Source organism: Ictalurus furcatus, chromosome 19 (genome assembly GCF_023375685.1).
Source record: "Ictalurus furcatus strain D&B chromosome 19, Billie_1.0, whole genome shotgun sequence".
Classification (NCBI taxonomy): domain Eukaryota; kingdom Metazoa; phylum Chordata; class Actinopteri; order Siluriformes; family Ictaluridae; genus Ictalurus; species Ictalurus furcatus.
The window spans coordinates 19,624,356-19,647,770 of record NC_071273.1 but is presented as its reverse complement, the minus strand read 5'-3'; the positions used below and the strand labels follow the sequence as shown (position 1 = coordinate 19,647,770).

The following is a 23,415-nucleotide window of genomic DNA, read 5'->3' as shown; positions in this document are numbered from 1 at the left end:
TTTTGCTGAGTATATTTCAAGTATACTACAGTATCTGGATTTTAATCCATCATGCACATACTGTATAATTATACTTAAAATCTATTTAATAAATATTAAGATACATAGTAGTACTATTGCATTTTGAATAGTACTGTAATACTAACAATGTAACTTGCATTAAAGTATTAATATAGTCAATTATGCTTTTAGTAACATACTTAAAAAATTGCAAAAACTCACAGTGCTGCAAAAAAGTATTTGCCCCATCCTGATTTCTTGTGTATACCTCATACTAAATTGTTTCAGAAATTAAATCAAAATCTAAAACAAAGGCAATCTGAGTAAACATAAGATACAGTTTTTAAATGATAATTTTATTTATTGAAGGGAAAAAGTTATCCAAAACCTATGTGAAAATGTATTTGCCCCCATAGTTACTAATTCCCCAAATCTATGAAACTGCATTCATAATGTGGTTCAGCTGGAATAGACACAACCAGACCTGATTACTGCAAACCCTGTTCAATCAAATCATCACTTAAACAGAACTTTTTCAACAGCATGAAGTTGGTTAAAAGGTCTTACCCAGTAACACACTATGCCAAAGTTGAAAGAAATTCCAGAAATTCTGAAGAAGTAGGTGATTGAAATACATCAGTCTGGGAAGGGATAGAAAGATTTTTCAAAGGCTCTGGGACTCCAAAGAACCACAGCGAGAGCCATTATCTGCAAATGGAAAAACTCTGCACAGTAGTGAACTTTCCCAGAAGTGGCTGACCTTCCAAAGTTCCTCCAAGAGCACAGCAACGACTCATCCAGGAAGTCACAAAAGAGCCAAGGACAACAGCAAAGGACCTACAGGCCTCCTTTGCATCAATAAAGGTCACTGTTCATGACTCCACTATCAGAAAGACACTGGGCTAAAATGGCGTCCATGGAAGAGTGACGAGGTGAAGACCACTGTTAACCCAGAAGAACATTAAGGCTCGTCTGAATTTTGCCAAAACACACCTTGATGATCCTCAAACCTTTTGGGAGAATGTTCTGTGGACTGATGAATCGAAAATGGAACTGTTTGGAAGACAGGGATCCCATTACATCTGGCATAAACCAAACACAGAATTCCACAAAAAGATCATCATACCTATGGTCAAGCATGGTGGAGGTAGTGTGATGGTGTGGGGATGCTTTGCTGCTTCAGGACTTGGGCAACTTGTAGTAATTGAGGGAAACATGAATTCTGCTCTCTACCAGAAAATCCTAAAGGAGAATGTCTGGTCTTCAGTCTATAAGGTGAAAGTCAAGCGCAACTGGATTATGCAGCAAGACAATGATCCAAAGTATAGGAGTAAATTCACCTCTTAATGCCAAAAAAAGCTAAATAAAAGTTTTGGAGTGGCCTGGTCAAAGCCCTGACTTGAACCAATTGAGGTGCCGTGGCAGGACCTTAAACAGGCAGATCATGCTCGAAAACCTCCCCAGAACTAAAGCAGTTCTGCAGAGAAGAGTGGGCCAAAATTCCCCCACAGCGCTGTGAAAGACTGATCTCCAGTTATCAGAAGTATTTGGTTGTAGTTGTTGCTGCTAAAGGTGGCACAGCCAGATTTTTAGGTTGTTTAAGGGGTTTAAGGGGACAAATATGTTTTTCGCATGGGTGATAAGTGTTGGATAATTTTTTTTCTTCTTTAATAAAATAAATGAATAAATAAATAACTATTAAAAACTACTGTGTGTTTATTGAGGATGCATTTGTTTTATGTTGTATTTCATTTGAAGATCTAGAACAATTTAGTATGAGATATATACAAAAACAGAAAAAAATCACTTTTCACACAGTACTTTTTCACAACTCTGTGCATTAATGAATTGTTTTAGCCGACAAACATTAGTTCACAAAAAAAAGGCAGAATACTAACATTACTTTCTTTGATATTAAAAATATGAATACACAATATTGTAGCTCGCTCTAAATTGCTCTTTGGTGTGAAACTGTGTGAAGGGTAGATGTTTTTTTAAATTTTTTTTAAAAAATGTACTATAACCCATTGTTTATTTAAAGTAAAATTCATGCATTTGAGATGAATAATACATTTGTAGCATGTTTTAGCATAGTACACACATTCCTCAGTATATTTATAGCATACTTACTCGTATATTTTAAATACAATCAAGCGCATTTATTTTTTGACTAGGATTAAAATATATTATTCAGTAACTACTTTATATGTTATGTACTTTTATGAAATGTATGGTGCTAGAAGCATAAGGAAAGGCTGGACCTGCTGACAGGTCCTGCAGTTTTGGGAATTAAAGTAATTAATCATTCTATTATTATTTTATAAAAGTCTAGCAATGAGAAATATTTGATGAATTTATTTATATTTTTAGTTTACTGTAAAGTATAAGATGTAACCTTTGCAGGGTTTGTATTAAAGATTTTTAAGGAAATACACAATTCTACACAACGGTTTTGTGATCCAAATTTAATCAATTTATAAACTAACAAAGAAAAAAATACATAGTTAGAATATAGTCTTAGTTTCTTCATGAGCAGGTGTGCATTATTCATTTTGCTGCAAAAAGAAAAAAAAAAAAGAATAAGACATTTCCTTAAAGTACCCTTGAACATGCCATTTTAAACTATTGACAATCATTGTAGAATAAAAATAGTCTAATATGTTCATAGAAATCATGTATACACACACACATACAGATATATACATACAGATATATACACACACACAGTACTGTGCAAAAGTTTTACACACCCTATTTCTTTAGTACAAACTTTGTTATAGATTTTAATTTTATGACTTCAATATTATCGAGTCAGTACAGAAACATTTTAGATTCCCAAACATTAGTTTTCTAGCACAAAATGAAATGTTACAGAAAAATGTTTGTATGTCAGTAAAGAAAGCAGCGTATTACGTAAGAGACACTTTTCAGACAAAAACACAATGAAGGCTGCTGGGTTTTGCTGTAAAAATAAGAAGCGAGTGCGACAGTCAAAGTCTCCAGAAGAACCGTGACTGGTTCTGCAACATGCTCAATAAAACTTACAGTTCATTTCCTTATAACTAACTCTACCTGAGACTACTTTTTTTTTTGTTGCACCAAATATCGACTTTGTTTCATTTATTAAAGTTTACTGCTCTTTACAGTATTTCTTTAAAATGTAGAAACATTTCATTATTTTGGAGGCATTTTTGCTTTACAGCATTTCTTTGGATGTGCCTAAAACTTTTGCACAGTACTGTGTGTATATATATATATATATATATATATATATATATATATATATATATATATATATATATATGAATGAATGTCCTCATCATCCCAAGTAACTTAATATCACTAACATTATCTGACTTCAAGTAAACCAGCTCACATTTGTTAGAGGTTGATTTAATATAATCCAAACTATATTTGTGTCAGTAACTTTAGCTAAGCTAGCTAGCCAGCTAACCATGTGTAAATGTAATAGTGATTTTGAGTGCAGGAGAATGAAAACAACACACAATGGGCTACATGCAATAACTACTAGTGCTGTAAAAGTTTACCAGTAACGCTCGTCCTCTGGTCTCGATGGGTAACAGGACAGTCCCGATAGCGCACAGACAGCATGCCAGAGCAAACGGAGACAACGCTAACAGCACAGACTTAGACATCAACACCTGAGACACACGACACACAACACACAGTCACACCTAAACGCAAAGTGATGGAAGAACGTCGAGGCTGAGACTGAAAAAGATGGACTCTTGAAGAAGATTATATTGACACCTGATTTTCAAAATAAATAAATAAATAAATATATAAATAAAGTTTGATAAATGTCCAAAATTTTAGTTTCTACATGATAATGGAGGCCAGAATAATCAAAACACATATTTACATATAGCGTATATCAGTGATGTAGCCATCTTAGCTAAGCAAAAACAATACTAATCACCGAGAGAATAGGGCAAAGTAACGTGTTACTGTAATCTAATGACTTTTTCTGATAACGCAGTAATGTAACGCATTACATTTTAAAGTGATGTCATTTGATTACAGTTACTGATGTTAATAAAATTACGTCACTTGCGTTACAAATTTATTGTTAAGAAAACAATGTTAAGTAAAACGTATAAATCACGTTTTGCCCCGAAAATTGTTTCTTTAGCCCAGAATAATTCTCCACTTGGAGTGATTTGTCACTATGTAACTGAACGTCAGTAAAAGAAGACCGCCTGTAATTTTATATCTTCAGTGAACAGAGGCGAGACCAATCAGACAGGGTTGACAGGAAAATTGTCATATCACAGCAAACCAGTGACTACATTTCCCATCCTGCACTGCGGCCTACAAACATGGCCGCCATGGACTGCAATTCCCGGAACACTCACTTTCATTCTATTCACGCACACCTGCATCCAATCTCACACACAATCACATAACAAATAAAAGAGATTGTTTGAACACAAAGTCTTTGCGAAGTATTACGCTCAATTGCCTTGTCTCTGTCATTTCCAAGCCTTGATACCGTGTTTGTTTATTCTGGTTTTAACCTTGTTCACGTTTACGACCTTGTCTCTTTGGACTGTTTGCCTGATCGCCTGACCTCTGCCTGTCTCTGTTTATTGATTTCTGCCTGATCCCTTGGACTATTGTATTAAACTACCTAACCTGCACTTGCTTCCGTCTCAGCCTCCATTACGTGACAAGCATACTGTACGTGGAAAAAGGGATGTACGTCGATTTTTGAGGGAATCACACTTAGCTGGCAAAGTTTTAGACATGACTGAGTGTGAAAATTTTTTTTAAACCACTGTGTTTATTAAACTGCCTTCTTTATGCAAGAAGATAACAAGAGGATAGCCAGGCCAGGATTAAAAATCACACACACACACACACACACACACTCACGCTTAAGCAAACATTACCTGTGCTACAAAGGGTGCAATCATCCCACCGATTCGGCTGAATGAAGTACAGAAGCCCATTCCTATAGAGCGCACTGCTGTAGGGTAAACCTGCAGGAACATACCATTACTGTAAAATATCTCACTAGATTTATTATTCACATTACTCTAACTTTATTCATGCAAATAAAACAAATGGACAGAGCAAACGATCCCACACTCGTTGTTGATATGAAAGAACCTCACCTCTGCAGTATAAATATAAACCACATTAAAATTCATGGAGACCAGTGAACGCAGCAGGAAGAGCAACACTGTGAAACCAAACCTGCGGGAATGAAAAGAGATCACTGTCACTCTCAAACTGTTACTCTGTGTACACCTGGTTTCTGTGATACAATTATATTATCATGATATTACACTGCCACAATATCTGGTGATGTTTATCGCTGATTATATTTCATTACCAGGCAGAAAGAGTGTATTTTTCTCGCCAGAAGACCCAATCAACATGTGATTCTGGAATGATCTGCACAGGTCTTTTGAACTCTTTCTACTTTATATGATTTTAACAAACACTTCCTGAAAGCCCCGCCCCCTTCCCCATATCTCACATGCCCTCGACTCTGGGCCCCCTTGCTTTCTGCGGACGTTTTGAGCTCACTAATGTGAAATAAAATCTTACAGTCTAGTTAATGTTAGGCAAGTGTACGGTATATGTAACATCTGTGTACTATAGTTAGTAGGGATGGCACTGAAAAATATGGACAAAAGAGAAATAAAGCACAAAGATTTTCACCCAAAAACATTAGATAGGATTACAATGAAGTGTCAAAACTAACACGTTCTTTAAACGTGAAATGGTGGAAATGCTCGTTCGCCTGGATTTCTTTTAGGTTAACAGTTCTGAACGACTAAATTGTTTATTGAGATATTTTAACACGGAAAGTCAGTATCACACTCAGGGATAAACTGGAAGAAAGTGGAAAGATAGCATGGAAGAGCAGAATGACGTAGGAAAAGAAGAAGACAAGCAAAAACAACAAGGAAGAAAGAAAGACAAGCAAACAAGCAAAAACAACAAGGAAAAGGATGGAAGAAAGAAAGACAAGCAAAAACAACAAGGAAAAGGAAGGAAGGAAGGAAGAAAGAAAAGCAAAAACAACAAGGAAAAGGAAGGAAGGAAGCAAGGAAGAAAGAAAGACAAGCAAACAAGCAAAAACAACAAGGAAAAGGAAGAAAGAAAGAAAGACAGGCAAACACACAAAAAACAAGGAAAAGAAGAAAGAAAGAAAGACAGACAGACAAGCAAGAACAACAAGGAAAAGGAAGAAAGAAAGAAAGAAAGAAAGAAAGAAAGACAAAAGAAGAAGACAAGCAAAAACAACAAGGAAAAGGATGGAAGGAAGAAAGACAGGTAAACACGCAAAAAAAAAAATCAATATCCCACAAGGCACAAATTAAGCCATATGACCAACATTTCTGAAACAATTATGTTATTTGATAGGATCAGGAAGAAGGAAGGACAAAAGAAAGAAAGAAAGAAAGAAAGAAAGAAAGCAAAGGTCCACCGTACAAGCCCCTGTGTAAAAATATCTTCTGACCAATCAGGATTGAGAATTCAGCAGCGTTGTGGTTTAAACTCCTATCAGCGCAGTGTTACAGTAATCAGATCATTCTCACAGTTGAAGCTGTTTAGGTGTACTATAAACCCAGACGAGTTCCAGCTGTTCTGCACTGTGCTGGAACAGGAGAGTGTACTCACATGGTGGTGCAGATATTCATCAGCATGAAGAAGATGGCCGAGAGGACCTGCAGGACGACCATGCTGAACTTTCGGCCCATGACGTGCAACAGGCCGATGTTCAGTGGGATCACTGCAAAGAAAACCGAACAACATGCCTGTGACGTACGCGTATGTGTTTTATTCACAGACTACACGGTGTAGGATTCACGTCAGGAACTCACGTGCCACCTCTCCCAGGCAGCTGATGAGGAGGGTCTGGTAGTCGGCCATGTTGAATGGGATGCAGTAACACAGCGTCGTGTCCTGGTTGTGTTTGATGTCGTGTTCTGCGTCGGCGTCGGTCACACAGAGCAGGTTCTTCTCCAGGAGCTCGGAGCTGCCCAGCACAGAGCCGTAATAGGAGAAAGACGCCACAAACCTGCACGCATCATGTTTGCCATTTTTATAAGAAGATCTACTCACGGACTTGTGTAAAACGATACTTCTATTCAAATTCTTACACACACACACACACACACACACACACACACACACACACACACACACACACACACAAGGTGAGTGTATAAAAGACGTTACCATGAATACCACAACAGCAGAGATGTCCTAAGGAAAGCTCGACTAACCAGAGTGGCAGCATTTCCTCTCTCTGTCTGAAAACACACAACATAATAACTAGCCTGTGTGTGTGTGTGTGTGTGTGTGTAAAAGAGAGAGAGACAGAGAGAGACAGGGTGAGAGAGAGACAGAGTGAGAGAGAGAGAGAGAGAGAGAGTGTACACACCACTATAGGTTCCCGTAGTTCCCCCTCAGGCAAGCTCACTCCATTCATCTTAGCGATCCATTTTAAAGTGGCAACAGCTCCTTTTACATTCCCTGCCGAGACCTGGAACCTCGCTGACTCAGGGATAAACTGGACAGAAGAGGAAAGATAGAATGGATGGGCAGAATGATTTTCATGAAAGAAAAATAATTAAATAAACAGATACATTGAAAATAATCAAGTACATTTTTTAAAAAAATCAAGCAAAAATAAAATCAAACATAAAAAGAAAGAAAGAAATGAGAGTGAACAAGTACAAAGCAAAGTACATAAAAAAACACAATTGAGCAAACAAAAAAAAAACAAAACAAAAGAAATCAAACAAAAAGGTGTGAAATAAATAAATATAAAATGTCAGTTGAATAAATCAATTTTAAAGAAAGATATACAGAAAGAAGGTGAAATTAGTAGGTCAGTTGTAAATAAACAAATATCTTGTAAACAATCAAACAAGCAAACAAAACAAAAGAAAGAAACAGAAAGGAAGAGAGAAAGAAAGAAAGGATAGTGAAATAATATATACATATAAATAGAAATATATTAAATATAAATAAACAAGGATATTGTAAACAAACACACAAAGAAAAGGAAGAAAGAAAGAAACAGGCAAGGAGGTCAAATAAATAAATAAATGAATAAAGTAAACTGTAAATAAACAAGTGCATTTAAACAAACAAACAAGAAATCAAAAGAAAGCAAACAAAAGAAAGAAAGGAAGAAAGAGGAGTGAAATAAATAAATATAAATAAATATTAAATGCCAGTTGTATAAATCATTTCATGAGTTCAAGTTACTGTATATAACTGTGTATGTGACAAATAAAAAGCTTGAATTGAATTGAATAAATCAATAAACAGGTAAATTGTTAGCAAACAAATACACTGTAAATAAACAAATGTATTGTAAACAAATCAAGCAAGCAAACAAAACAAAAGAAAGAAAGACGTTATTTGTCCGTGTCCGTGATTATTCAGTTGAGATGTGATATGAGGTTCACCTGGAAGAGGACGAGTAGTACAACGCTGGGGATGATGGAGAAGCGGATCATCCAGCGCCAACCCATCGTGGGCACCACAGTCATCCCCAGAACGATGATGAGCAACGATCCCAGCATCCAGAAAATCTGACCACAGAGGAACGTGGAATTCCAATGACATTATTATTATTATTATTATTATTATTATTATTATTATTATGAAGATGATTATTATGATTATGGTGATGATAATGTTGACTATTATTATTATTATTACTATTATTATTATTATGGTGATTCTTCTTCTTCCTCTTCTTCTTCTTCTTCTTATTATAATGATTATTATTATTACTGCACCCCCAGGGAACTTGGGGCACAAAGTGGGGGACACCCTGGATTTATTTAGGGGTTTATTATTACACATGAGCATGATTTCTCACTTACGGAGGCCAGGGGCAGCAGAGAGCCTCGGTATTTAGCAGGAATGAATTCCGTCTTCAGAACAAACCTTGAACAGGAAGATGAACAGGATGAGTCACAGTGGGCTTTAGACATGGATGATACATCAGGACGCACATGTTTATTATGTTCAGTGAAAGGAAGTGTGTGTGTGTGTGTGTGTGTGTATACCCTTGTGACGTGGCTGCTACTCCACAGCCCACCATGCTGCGCAGGAAAATAAACCAGCCGTAGGATGGTGCGAATGACGTGAGCGCAGAGAAATATGCGGCCCACACGAAGCCCCCGAACACCACCTGTGTGTACACAACTATCAGAACTGAGCAAACACACACAAACACACACACACACACACACACACACACACACACACACACACTTCTCTAATATCAGACACCATCATCACTATAAAGTGAACATCATGCAAGATGTTTTTGACGTAACTGATGCTATCTGACCTTCCAGCGGCCGTATGTATCCGCCACATATCCACACAGGACCCCGCATAACATGAAGCCCAGGAACACCATCTACACACACACACACACACACACACACACACACACACACACACACACACAATATTAACATAGCAGAAATGGTTCTATACTCTAGAACTCCACAGCTATAAAAGACCAGGCTGGTTAAATTCATTAATACCACAGCGCTGATAAATTCTCAGTTCTGATTGGTCATGAGATGTTGGTTCATTTTCTATAATGCGCTTGCTCAGATGTGTAATCGTTGCTATAATAACAACTTAATAAACAGCTAAGAAAACATGAGCAGCTGCTGAAGTTTTCTGTTAAGTGTGAGGGAAATTACTCATTTTTACTTTGTAATAGTTTTGTTATTGTTCTGTTCACGTTCATCTGAGGATAACGTCAAAGAAGGTCATGTCATGTCATTTAGATTAGTACAGAATATTTACATGTTTTTCTGTTAAGGGTTCGACCCTGAAACAAAGCCTGTTTGAACTGCCTCAAACTGCTCCTTATCGGTACATAGAAGTGTATCGTGTCCTGTGCTTCATATATATAGTACATGTTCAGCACAAGCTCCTCAGAGCGCTCTCACTATTCTATCCTGCATTCTTCTATGCTGTTTTCTTCTATGCTGCTTTCTTCTATCCTGCATTCTTCTATGCTGTATTCTTCTATCCTGCATTCTTCTATCCTGCATTCTTCTATGCTGTATTCTTCTATCCTGCATTCTTCTATCCTGCATTCTTCTATCCTGTATTCTTCTATCCTGCATTCTTCTATCCTGTATTCTTCTATCCTGCATTCTTCTATGCTGTATTCTTCTATCCTGCATTCTTCTATCCTGTATTCTTCTATCCTGCATTCTTCTATGCTGCATTCTTCTATGCTGTATTCTTCTATCCTGCTTTCTTCTATCCTGCATTCTTCTATGCTGTATTCTTCTATCCTGTATTCTTCTATCCTCTATTCATCTTTCTGTAATAAACCATTTGACCTTAGAAGGCGAGTCTATGAGTGTTGTCTAATTTCCACGACAGAAGTTTAATTAGCATTTTTGGAAAAACATCAATTATACATGAACAAGTACACTGTCAACAAACAAACAAACAAACAAACAAACAAAACATGACAAGAAAGAATGAAAGAAAAAGAAAGAAGGAAAGAAAGAAAGAAAGGGGAGTGAAACAAACAAAAACACAAATATAAAAGAGCAGTTGTAAAAAAAAGAAAGTTTGAAAGAAGGAAAAGAAAGAAAAAGGAATAAAAACAAATAGAAAATGTCAACTGCAAAGAATGAAATAAAGAATGACGGAAAGAAAGAAAAAGAGGGGAGTGAAACAAACAAACAAACAGAAACACAAATAAATATAAAATAGCTGTAAAAAAAAAAAAGAAAGGTTGAAAGAAAAAAATAAAGGGGATTTAAACAAACAAATAGATAGAAAGAAAGAAAGAGTCATGTAATGTGGGCTGAAACGGATGCAAATGCAGATAAGAGCTTTATTAAAGAGAGGCAGACAGACAAATACAACTCATGAATCAAAAGCGTGGTTGAAAATAGGCAAAGGGTCAGGAGAATGGCAAACGGACATGAACAAGGCAAGGCAAAACACAAAACAAGAAACTAGACACCAGATCAAAAGCCATGATTCCGGAACAGGATGAACAAAGTCTTGGCACAGTGTATACACTCACGCCCTACTTCACCGAGAACGTAACCAAGGGTGAACACAAAACAGCTGAGACTAATGATGACACATACGGGGAAACAACCAGTGACAATACGGGGCGGAGACAGGACATAAACCATACGAGATGCACTTGTTGAAAGTAAAAAAAGTCAATGTCACTGAAAACCCGGAAGCGGGTGCTTCCTCTTCAGAGCACGCTGCAAATTGCTGTGCTGTAAGAGGAATAAAACATCAGGATACGCTGCTAGAGGAAAATAATCAACTTCACACCAGGCCGCACCTCACCACCCCACTGTTTATTATTTTCCTACAACAGCACACCTCCAAGAGAATTATTCCTTACTTATCTGATCACAGACTGCCAATAAATGAGTGCGGGACAGTTCCGATTGGTTGGAAATCTCACCGTGGAGACCAGGGCCACCTGCCAATCCTCCAGATGCCACTCACATCTGATCTCAGGAGACACCACAGCCAACAACATGATCTCCATCGCCTCTACAATCTACATCACACAGAGATGTACAGAATCACTGACATGTACAGATACAGAACTATACCATACAGAACCAGACAAATAAAGCTCTTACATTGGCACTGCCCATAATAACAAAGAGTAGTATGTGAAAGCGCCCGAAGCCGATGCTTTCCACAGCTTCCTCCACGCTGTAATATTTCTGATCTGTCAGAGCAAAGAAAAGCAGCACAGGGATGACCAGGTCAGAGGTTATTGAGCAAACCAGGAAGAAATGATTTAATGATTTTTAAAAAAAATAAAATAAAATGACACATGGATTACTACAACGATAATACCCAGAATCCTGCAGAAGAAAGCAAAAAACAATGGAGGTGAAAAATCAATAAAAAATATTTAATTAAATTAACCAATGCAAAGAAACTATCAAACAAACAAACAAATATTCATTAAAAAAAACAATTCTTTTGTTTTATCAGGAATCCTAATTTAAACAGATTTTTAAATCTAATCGAAGACCATTTCTGTTTATGCTGTGTTTACAGAAGAAAGAATGAAAAAATGTCATTAAATACGCCAGACCTCTTTTTGCATTGGGATTCGACTATAAGCACAGCCTCGACTGGAGTGATGAGCAATTCACCAAACAGTCAGTTCTTTTGACAGTGGTGTACCGAACCACACGCTTTTGTAACATTTCTAGAACGGTTGAGAAAACTATAAATAGAGCGTACGATAAAACAGATGCATGAGAGTCATTAGCTGAGTGGAAAAACAATGCTGAAGAAGCTTGAAAGAAGTTTTCTTTTTTCCCCCCTAGACGTGTATTTTAATATCGACTAATAAAGCATTTTTATATTCTGACTGAAATCTATAGCGGTTAGAAAGAGTGCGTAGACCTGTTATAATTCAACTCCACTGCAAACTGTGATCTTAACTTGCCAAGTATTACAACACAAATGTATTTCTTTTTACCAGAATGACTAAGTTGTTGCACAATGTTTCTAAAGGACATTAAATCTTGTGTAGTTAAATTCTCATGAATCAGTCGTTTAAACAAATTTTTAATTAGTAATCTGAGGCGAAAATGGCAATACATGATATGTACGATAGTAATAATGAAGTTACGCCATCCTGAACATTGGGGGAAGACCAAACCATTTGGGGGGGGGGGGGGGGCTCCTAACTGTAATGGTCCTTTTTAATTTTCTACATAATAAAGGCCCAAATATCTACACACACACACACACACACACACACACACACACACACACACTGCAAGACCTTTATATTTAGGACCAAAACAACCACAGTAAGGTCAGTGTGTATTACAATACAAAAACAAGTTAGATTAGATTTTAGTTTACTCACTCTCTACCCCCAGGCAGGTCTTTTATCTTATTATGTACAGATATAGTGAATAATATGTTCCAAACAGTAGAGCAGACCAAATATGAATGTGAAAACTTCCACTTTTTTTCTATTCCTGTCAGCTTACCCTTTTTTTTCCCCCTGCTGTGCCAAAGTAAAAATTTCTCTCATTTGATTGTCTTTTCATTATTGTCATAATGTCTCTGTAATTCGACTTGACTGTGTCAGCTAGCCAGACAAAATGACTTACACAAAATGATTTACTCACTCTCAAGTTGTTCCGAACCTGTATGCTGTTTTAAGTGTAAGACAAAAGGAGAATTTTGAAGAACGTTTACACCGCTGTACAGAAAAGCAGTCCATATGACACAAAACTCTCATATATCCACCTGGAGTATAGTTTTTATGGCTCCTTTCTAGTGTACCTTTAAAGCTCATGATCACTATCTTCTGTCATTTTATGGAATAGAACTGTAATAGAGTGGAAAAGAGTGTGAGTGTGCGTGTGTGTGTGTGTGTGTGTGGGGGGGGGGGTTCTTTTTTATGTTATGACAGTATTTGAAAGTAACAGTATTTGAGTTCATTTTTAGGTGAATTGTCCCTTTAACATTTTGAGCACAGACCTGACAAGGACAAACAGAGTCGCATCAAAATACAATGGTTGCAGACACTTGGGAGGGGTTTATTTTCCAGAAAAGAGAATTAAAGGAATTTTTTTTAAAAATAGTTAAAGAACTAGATTCGCAAATAATATAAGATTATTTTAATAAATGACTTTGAATCCACGTTTTACCATGTTCTAGTTGAAGTCTGAGGACGATAACTCGCCCACTATGAGTTTTATGAATCATTTTCTTAGATAAGTGAATTTACTGAAAGGCTACCAGTAAAGCCAGATAACCACCTTCATTACATTCACAATATACACACAATCATTCTTCATCTTCTGCATAATAGACTGAAAACGGCTCTGTTAATGTTTCTTGTCTCGTCACATTGACGATAACACATTACATTACATCAATCACGTAAATGTTTGCATCCCTAGATATTACTTTTGGTCGTTTAAAATTTCTATGGTAAAACAGTCCAATATAAAACTTTCGCTACTTAGCTTACATTTTGCCTCGCACTCTTTCACCATTAAAAGCTGAAGCGTCGCACGGCTTCTGCCATCTTTGATTTGATTGGCCATTCGGGGGGCCCCACTCAGTGTCTATGGTGGTTACGGCCCGGATTTACTCTTCTTGTGTGTACAGTACATGCTTTTTGTTATTTTTGTGGAAGTTATCATTAAAAGGTACGGTCTCTTATTTTGTTCAAAGTTAGCTGAAGTTGGCCGCTTTAAAACTCAGAATTTAAACAAATACAGACCTGCCCAGATAGCATGCAGATGTGGGCCACTTCAGGCAGTGATGCGGCACTGATGGCCTCCTTTTGGCCCGGACAAAATGGATATGAGCCTGAAACGGCTCACGTGTAAAATAGCAAATATGGCCCAAATATCCCAAATCACAAGTGGACCTTTTTAGGCAAAGATGCGGTGCTCACGGCAAAGTGTAATCTGGATGTGACCCTAAAGTGGCCCATGAGGTAAATAGTGAATATGTCCCAAATATCACAAAAGAAATGTGGGCCACCTTTGGCAAAAATGTGGCATATGCGGCATTGCTATGGCTTGCTTGTGGCCCAAATCTGGCAAACAGGAGCGGACCGCCCAAGTGCCATCATTCCACGCGGTACATGGACTGAATAAAAGTGTCAGGTGGGGGCCAGATCTGGGCCACAACAATTTTGCTATCTGGGCAACTTTCAGTGTTTACACATAATAGGAGCTGTGTACGATAGACGGCCTAAAGGCTAGTGCAAGCGCAGAAGCATTCTCAATGGACAACATTTTTGACATGAAACGTAGAGATGCCATCTTGTTATTTTGATGGTTCACATTATTTGTTGTTTTTTTTTCCTCCTGTTCACCAAGCCTGGGGCAGCCACACACTCAGGTTCTGCTCTATGCAAATATTTTAACAACATTCAGTTCCATGGAAAATACTTTTTTTCTGTGATGGAAAAAAATATGCCTACAAATTTCAACCTATGGCAAAATCCAATGACGAAAAATAAAACACGACGAAATCGTTTGATGCACTCACTTTACAATTTCAGCAATTATACAAAGAAATCAGTCAATAGTATAGATGTAGTAGTGCAGGTTTTGAGATTCAGAAAGTGTGAAGCTAACTTCGAGTTTTCAGTGCTCCTCTGTTAAGGCTGCTGGTGCAGGTTGGAGACAGGAGCGGTATATTAGCATGTTTCAGTTATTAAAGAACTTTTATTTACACTGGATATCAATTTCTACACACCCCTGTTAAAAAACCAGGGGATCTGCCAGGGGATCTACTGTGCACAGCCCTTTTAGAGTCTTTCAAAAGGTTTTTGATAGGATTTGGATCTTGGCTCTGACTGAATCATTGCAAAAGCATTGATCCTCTTCTGAAGCAGTTCTTTTATTGAGTTGGATTGTACTTTGGGTTGTTCTGCTGGAAGGTGAAATTTTGCTTCTTCTTCAGCTCTATAAAAGAGGTCTGCAGGTTTTGTGCCAAAACAGACTGGTATCTGAAGCTATCCATGATTCCTTCTATCCTGATTTGAGCCCCAGTCCCAGTTGAAGAGAAGCAGCAACACAGCACGATGCTGCCACCACCATGCTTCACTGTGGGTATGGTGTTCTTTTGGTGATAAACTGTCTTGTTTCTGCACCAAACATTTCTTTTAGAATTATGCCCAAAAAGTTCACTTTTTCCAAATTTTCTGTAGTGTGTGTGCGATTCTGCACCCAGTCCAGACTGTCCCTCACCTTGTGCCCTCCTGGGGTATGCTCCAGGCTCCCCTGCGACCCTGTGTAGGATAAGCGGTATGAAAAATGGATGGATGTTGGATGTTCTACCTTGGTGTCATCAGACCGTAACACAATTTGACTTGGACGTGATTTAGGCAGGCTTCTATAGTTTTGGGGGGGGTTTTTCATGGGAAGGGGCTTCTCTTGATCCACCCTACCCCATAGCCCAGACGTGAAGAATACAGTACAAGATATTATTGTCACATGCAGAGAGTGACCAGTACTTGCCAGATATTCCTGCAGCTTTCACTTTGGGGTTTACAACACAACACTTCCCACTAGACTAGTAAGTCAGTGCAAAGAATATTTCTTGTTTTTTTAGGCAATTGAGTTACACATAGGTATGTTATGAATGTTTAAACGATACAGCATTATATATTTGGAATTTAAATAATGTAGGGTAGTGGAGAAAATTCATAATATCCATTTGGGGTTCGTCAAACGTTCGCCAAAATTAGCAAAAAGAAAACAGATTTTCACGATGAAAATCATGCTTTCCAGTTAAGATAGGGGACAGATGATCTTTTTACCGAGTTCAAGGGGGGCACCAATGTGTTTGGTTTGTGTGGAAAAGAAATCTCTAATGAAGGATTTTAATTTAAATCGGCATTACACCACTGCTCACAAAGAGAAGTATGAGAGATACACCGGTCACACCAGAATTGCTCTCATCTCAGATTTAAAAGGTAAACATACATCGTCAGCAAAACCTTTTTGTCAAATGCATGATGGTGCAAGAATCATCACTAAAGGCATCTTATGCGGTTTCACTTGTGCTTGCGAAAAAGATGTTATCAGAGGGTGAAATTGTAAAGCAGTGCATGATTGAGATGGCTAAAGCATTTGCAGACGAGTAAATGGACAAGAACCCTGAATCTGTATTTTTAGAATGTGGTGAACGAGCACGGAGGCTTTGCTAAACTGTCTACTGTTGTTACTGATGGAGCACCAGCAATGCCAGGAACAAAATCTGGATTCACTGGGCTTCTTCAGAAGAGTGGTGTTAACTGTCCAGTACTGCACTGCATAATACATCAGGTTAGTAGACTTCTTTTTTATTTCATGTTATCTTAAATGAAATGTTATGTGACGTGATTAGGAACCAATTTCATTTGATACAGGAGGCCCTGTGTGTGAAGATTCTGGACATGTCATGAATGTAGTGATGAAAAGTCACTAATCTTATTCGAGGTGGAAATAGGGCGCTTAATCGCCGGAAGTTTACGGCCTTTTTGGATGAAATATCAAGTCGGACACGAGCGCTTACTGCAGCAAACTACGGGATCCAGAATTTCTTTGCGACATGGCCTTCCTCACAAATATGACCGCGCATCTGAATCATCTGAACACACAATTACAAGAATGGTCTCAGACTGTGTCAGACTTCTATGTGCATATGAACGCTTTCCAGTGTAAACTTAATCTCATTCACAACGGATTTCCCTCCCTGCAAGGCGATGCACAAATATGCTCCCGAATGCGAGATGTTTTTGGCCAAGAAAAGAAAAGAAATCGGAAGTCTACAAGAGCAATTCAAAATACACTTCCAGGACTTTCACGTCACGCAGCTTCGCATAGACCTCTACACAGACCCTCTGAACACGGCTGCCAGTAAGCAGCCTGGAAAGACGCAGCTAGAACTCTGCGCACTTCAGTCCGAGCCCTTCTTTCAGGGAAGACACAACAATAGGGGGCTTGAATTTTGGAAACTGCTACCTGAGTACCCGTTTTCCCCTCCTCAAAGATTTTGCACTGTTGATAGTCAGCATGTTTGTCAGCACTTACATCTGTGAAACTAGTTTCTCAACAATGAAGCACATCAAATCGAAAATACAGGCTGACAGATGACACTTTCTTTCAGCTACTGCAGGTTGGCTGTACAAACTTTCAGATTGACATCGATTCGATTGTGCACCAGTAAGAGAGGCCATAAGTTTCTCATCGAGACTTTCTGATAGTGGGAATGTCGTCTGAACTGATCTATAAATGAATGTGTCTAAGGGGGTATCTAGTATGGAAATTTATGCACTGAATTGTTCTTATATTCCGTATATTTATTACTATGCTCAACAACTTGTTTTTTGAATAAGCACCTTTAACTGTTCTTTTAACGGAGGGTATGTTGAGAATGTTCTCTAGGCAACTAATCAAAACTAGGGCCGCTGTACATTGGGGTGTACCCCGCCTTGTGCCCGATGCTCCCTGGGATAGGCTCCAGGTTCCCCGTGACCCTGAAAAGGAGTAAGCGGTTGAAGATGGATGGATGGATGGATGGATGGATAATCTAAGCTTGGTATAAAGGAGATGAAGTTGCCCATCCCTGGCTTAGAGTTATGGGTTTTGTGGTTAAGGCTCTGGGTTACTGATCAGAAGGTCGGGGGCTCAAGCCTCAGCACTGCCAAGCTGCCACTGTTGGGCCCTTGAGCAAGTCCCTTAACCCTCCCTGCTCCAGGGGCGCTGTATCATGGCTGACCCCGCGCTCTGACCCCAGCTTCCTACCATGCTGGGGCATGCGAAGAAAATAATTTCACTGTGCTGTAATGTTTATGTGACAAATAAAGACTCATTATCATGGACACGAATTGACAAGCTATTCCCACTAGACAGACAGACTGAATTGTTTCACACACACCCTGAATTGTTTCACACACCCCATCAGTGTGAATTCCGAGCTTTATAATTAGAAACAATTACCATTGGCTTCCTCGACAGGTTTTCGGACAGGTTTAGGGACAGGTTTAGCAGCAGCAGCAGCAGTCTCGCGCTCCTCCTCCTCGCGCTCCTGCAGCTGAATCGCGCTCACCAGCTGCGTCTTCGTGGGGCTCGCGCTCCCTCCTCCCGACATCCTCTTCATCCAAGAGTTTCAGCACAAAGCTACTGTAAACATCGGAAATGACACAATTAGTGACACCAAATGGCGGTGACAACAAATGTCGCTTCGTTTCAGGCTCGGCTTAAAAACCAACAAACAAAAAGTTGTGTTTGTGTTGTGATGTTCCTCATATGCAGGCTGAGAGACCAGGAAACATGAACAGCAGCAACACAAAGCAGAAATTACTTCCTCAATGAGGCGTTTTTCAACACTAAATACGTGATGAAGAAGTCTCACACTAGGAAAGTTTACTAAACCCGAGGTTATAATCATTTCCGCTGTGTATTCGGTTTATTTAAAGTCTACAGTGAGTCATTCCCAGGTGTTCACACTGCTGTAGTCCCGAGATTTAAAGGCATCATCAACAAGCACAGCTAAAAGGATGTTAAATATACATCACATACACCATCACCAGACACTATACCTTTTCTGCTTCTTATATCCCAGTGTGTGAGTGATTTTTGAAGGATATAAAACACCTATTTCGCCTCATATTTGCTCTGGTCCAAAACAAGTTTCCGTCCTGTACCTGCCGACAGGTAAACTGAGTCCCTGAGGAACAGAGGAACAACAGGAGGCAGGACCTGGGCTTTAAAGGGCCATGCAGACGATTTACTAACCCTCCTCATGAGATTTCATTTAGTAAAGCTTAAATACTATTTTACATTAAAGGATATCATTGTGTATTATCAAAGCATTGTTAACAAAGGTCCTGAATACAGTGTTCATTTATTTATACTAATGGCAAAATTTTATATACATAAACAAAAGTATGTTTATTTATCCCCAATCTTTAGGGTGTTTATATTGGAATTTTTGATTGTTTTATATGTTCTCTGAAATTGTTTTTTAAAAAAAAAAAAAGAAAAGAAAGAAAAGTGTCATTAATATGTTTAAAATATTATAATATAATTTCCAGATCCACTGTTACCAATTAATGCCACACTTTGTTTTGTACTATTGTATGCTATGATATGTTTGCTTTGTTTTCAGTGAAGAAGAAGAAGAAGAAGAAGAAGAAAACACTCCTCATCAGTGCTGGCAAGTCTTTATCAGGGGGAAGTACCTAATGCATGTTCAGAACGTCACCGGATGATGCAACAGTGTCATTTGCATATTTATTCAATCGTCACAAGCTGTGTTTACATCCACGTATTTTTCTGCGCATTTTGGGATACCGCATTAAAAAAAAAAAAAACTAAAAAGAAAAATCTATATAGAAACATCTGATGCGAATAAAATATCCAACGTGCAAATAAACAACGTATGCGCTCAACTGGGGTGGATATAAAAATTTTATTCGATGAGAAGACATGCTCATAAACTATGATGGAAACACGTTTACTGAATAAATTCCTCGTTGCGCATCAAAAAAAAAGTCGTCAGACTGAAGTTGTGCGTGAACAAATCATGTGATTAGAAAATGGTTTCAGAAAAGTAAAAGTGGCGGAGAGCGAGATGAGCGAGTTTCCCCGCAAGTGACGATTTTGTGCTCTTGAACACGTGGGATGGAAACATTTTATTCCCAAATGTTTTATGCGATATTCAAATTTTTTGCATAAGTTAAATTCGCAACTTGGATGGAAACATAGCTACGTACATTTGCATATCAAAACGTGTTTCATGAAGTAGGAAGATTTTCTGAAGACACATAAAAGAGAAAAGAATTTTATTACTTATAGAAAGAAAAATTCTTTGATCATCGCACCACAAACAAACTATTTACGGTTTGACAAAACAGTCAAAAAGAAGTAGTAGTCATTTAAGGAAATGATTACATATGGAATAACTTGCTTTTATAGCTTGAATCTCTGCACAGAGACATTATAGGCTACTTAGGTGAAAAGTGGAAGTAGCTAAAAATAAGTAAGCTAGGAAGTAGCTCAAATGTTTGTGAAAGTATTTCAATGTAAAAAGTAATGTGGTGGTGAGGAAGTTGCTTGACCACAAAGCATCATAAAAACCAAACACTTGTTCTCTTATCAGTCCCTCCAGAATTTCACGATTTCGCGATCGCAGTAATGAACGCAAAATCAAGCAAACTCCGCAATATTTGGAGGAGTTTGCAATTTTTCAAAATTACTGCAGATTTTCCGCAGATTTGCACCAAGATGCGTATGACATCATCACAACACACATTCAGCCAAAGCCCTCTTCGATTCATGTGCATCAGACATGAGTACAGCGAAAAGGTCTCATTCTCACAAAAATCTCTGCAAGTTGCATCACAAATTTTGGGAAAAAAAAAAAAAGCCACGGCAAAATCAAGCATTTTGGGCTGCAACGATCGAAAAAAAAAAACAACAAAAAAAACCTCAGCGAAATCTTATACAGACTGTTTTATTCACAAACTCACACTGCTTGGTGGTTAGCCACAGAACTGATTACTCCAGGAAACTGGCACAGAGTACCAGCTGTATTATTAACACTAACAAATACAAATGCAAATATGTGTCTGCTTGGCAAAGGCACAACAGCAGTAGAGTAAATTAGTATAACCAAATTTAAAAGCTTGGACATTTTTAACAGGTCTCCCACAAATTTGTAAACATTAGGACGCTTAACGTTGGAGATTATAATAAGAATATAACGTAAGATTATAACTTGTCAATGTATGAGATGATCCCAATAAAATCATCAGCTGACCAACTCACGAACATAGAAATGATTTACAATGTGCAATTTTGTCTCATTTCAGCAATTATTGCATTAATGCGTTTACAAAATCGCAGCAAAAGCCATACTGTGTAACCGACCCCCGCATTTTACAAAAAGTTCAAAACATTATTAGTCACATTAGTGACATCAATCGCATAAAACTGAACTAAATCCAGCCACATTCGAATTCATTTAAATTGTTTGTGAGATCACATGTTGTTTAAAGTAAATACTGAATTGTACTCCATTTCTAATGTTGTATATTGAGGTGTGCTCATCAACCACAGTCCCCATTACCTGTGGAGTGCCACAAGGCTCCATTCTGGGTCCGATTTTATTTTCGATAAAAATGAATTCTGGGTCCCTCTTAGTTCCATTTTTGAGCACCACAAGCTTATTGACCATTGTTATGCAGACGATACACAACTTTACCTCCCATTAAAATCTGGAAAAAATTTGTTGACTCCTTTTTTAGACTGTCTAAGGGACTTAGAAGGCTGGATGGATGAAATTTTCCTCCAGCTAAATGAGAAAAAGACTGAAGCAAATCTGTTTGGTCCTTCACATTTGATAGAAAGCTCTAGTCTGGGCCTCTCTACAAGACAGCATCCTTACCCAGGTCAAAAATTTGGGGGTGATCTTTGATTGACAAACAAATAAATTCTGTTGTCAGAGCTAGTTTGTTTTTTTTTGTTTGTTTGGTTTTTTTTTTTTACAGCTTTGTGGGCTTTGCAAGTTAAAATCTTCTCACATTTAAAGATCTTGAGACTGTTATTCAAGCTTTTATTTCATCGAGGCTTGATCACTGCAATGCCCTGTATGCTAGAATTAGCCAGTCTTCATTCTCGCGCTTGCAACTCGTACAGAACGCTGCAGCTGGCTTTTTGACTGGGACCAAAAAGAGAGAGCACATAACACCCTTCTTAGCCTCACTCCACTGATTACTGGTGAAATACAGAATCGATTTCAAGATCCTATTGTTTGTTTTTAAAGCCTTGCATGGTCTCGCTCCCATATATATATATTTCAGATCTCCTCTGCTTTCGCTCTTCCGCACGTTCGCCCAGATCCTCCTCTCAGTTGTTACTGGCCATTCCAAAGTCACGATTAAAAACCAAAGGCGACAGGGCTTTTTCTGTAAAGGCACCGAGGCTTTGGAATAGCCTGCTCCTCTCGATCAGATCTTCCCCTACAATAAATCCATTAAAATCGTCCCTGAAAGCTTATTTCTTCTCTCAGGCTTATTTATAATCTGCCCTGTCTAGCTGCTTATTATTTGGTCTTAGTTATATCTGGTTTGTTTTCTTATAGTAGTTTGTTTATATACTTATTTCAACGATATTTTATGCTCTATTTTAATGCATTTCATATTATGCATGATGTGCAGCACTTTGGTCAACACTCGTGTTGTTTCAAATGTGCTATATAAATAAATTTGACTTTGACTTTGAGTTTATTTTGGTCATGTAGGCCTGGTCACACTTGCCTTTTACACAGTAAAATCCCTAGTGTTGAATTAACACCAAGAGTGTTTATTTGAGACCAACTGACTTATATAAACACTGTAGGGTGTAAATTTAACACTGTGTGTATTAAATCAACACTGGTGATTTTGCTGTGTATGTTTTTAAGTGAGAATTTATTTAATTAACCCATATTTGTAATGGATGAGATCCACACTGACATGTTTACAAAGAAAACCCATGCTTGCATGAAGAACACCAACAAAGGAGTTATACAGTATTTCCAGTACAAAAGTATCGTTATGTATACATAATAAGTAAACTGATAACTGTTTCATTTCAGCAATTGTTGCGTTGATGTTTTTGACATTTTACACGCATTTCATCTAATAACAGGAGAACACGAGTCAACTTCCTGGTTTTCAGTGACACTGACTTTGTTTACTTTCAACATGTGCATCTCTTATGGTTTATATCCTGTCTCCGCGCCTGTATTGTCACTGGTTGTTTCCCCGTATGTGTCGTCATTAGTCTCAGCTGTTTTGTGTTCACCCTTGATACGTTTGTCATTTAAACCCTCATGTCTTTGTACTTGGCGAAGTAT

The 23,415-nt window shown here is 38.0% G+C and overlaps 1 protein-coding gene across 3 annotated transcripts; it reads right to left on the bottom strand.

The window, feature by feature from the left end:
• Window positions 1–1,502: 1,502 nt before the first annotated feature.
• Window positions 1,503–21,511, bottom strand: svopl (SVOP-like). 3 transcript variants are annotated; one of them, XM_053650679.1, is made up of 16 exons: window positions 19,115–21,510; window positions 18,513–18,695; window positions 11,664–11,755; window positions 11,480–11,578; window positions 9,356–9,427; window positions 9,069–9,193; window positions 8,883–8,946; window positions 8,460–8,585; window positions 7,424–7,552; window positions 7,219–7,292; window positions 6,861–7,057; window positions 6,658–6,769; window positions 5,139–5,220; window positions 4,914–5,003; window positions 3,549–3,662; window positions 1,503–2,555 (listed from the first exon to the last, which is right to left on the bottom strand). In XM_053650679.1, exons 2-16 carry the CDS (start codon window positions 18,670–18,672, stop codon window positions 2,544–2,546), a joined length of 1,548 nt encoding a protein of 515 aa, XP_053506654.1. In that variant the 5' UTR covers window positions 18,673–18,695; window positions 19,115–21,510; the 3' UTR covers window positions 1,503–2,543. The 3 variants fall into 3 exon arrangements, with proteins under 3 accessions (XP_053506654.1, XP_053506652.1, XP_053506653.1); XM_053650677.1 differs by lacking the exon at window positions 1,503–2,555 and having other exon boundaries at window positions 3,337–3,662; window positions 19,115–21,511; XM_053650678.1 differs by lacking the exon at window positions 1,503–2,555 and having other exon boundaries at window positions 3,337–3,662; window positions 18,513–18,692; window positions 19,115–21,511.
• Between the last annotated feature and the right edge of the window lie 1,904 nt (window positions 21,512–23,415).

Bases quoted from the DNA above. Each gene is read 5' to 3' on its own strand.
- svopl (XM_053650677.1), bottom strand. From the start codon at position 18,672: ATGAAGAGGATGTCGGGAGGAGGGAGCGCGAGCCCCACGAAGACGCAG. The intron at 9,428-11,479 runs GTGAGATTTCCA...GTGTGTGTGTAG, and splicing joins AGGTGGCCCTGGTCTCCACG to ATGGTGTTCCTGGGCTTCAT. The intron at 5,221-6,657 runs GTGAGTACACTC...TCATTCCCGCAG, and splicing joins ATGAATATCTGCACCACCAT to GTTTGGTTTCACAGTGTTGC.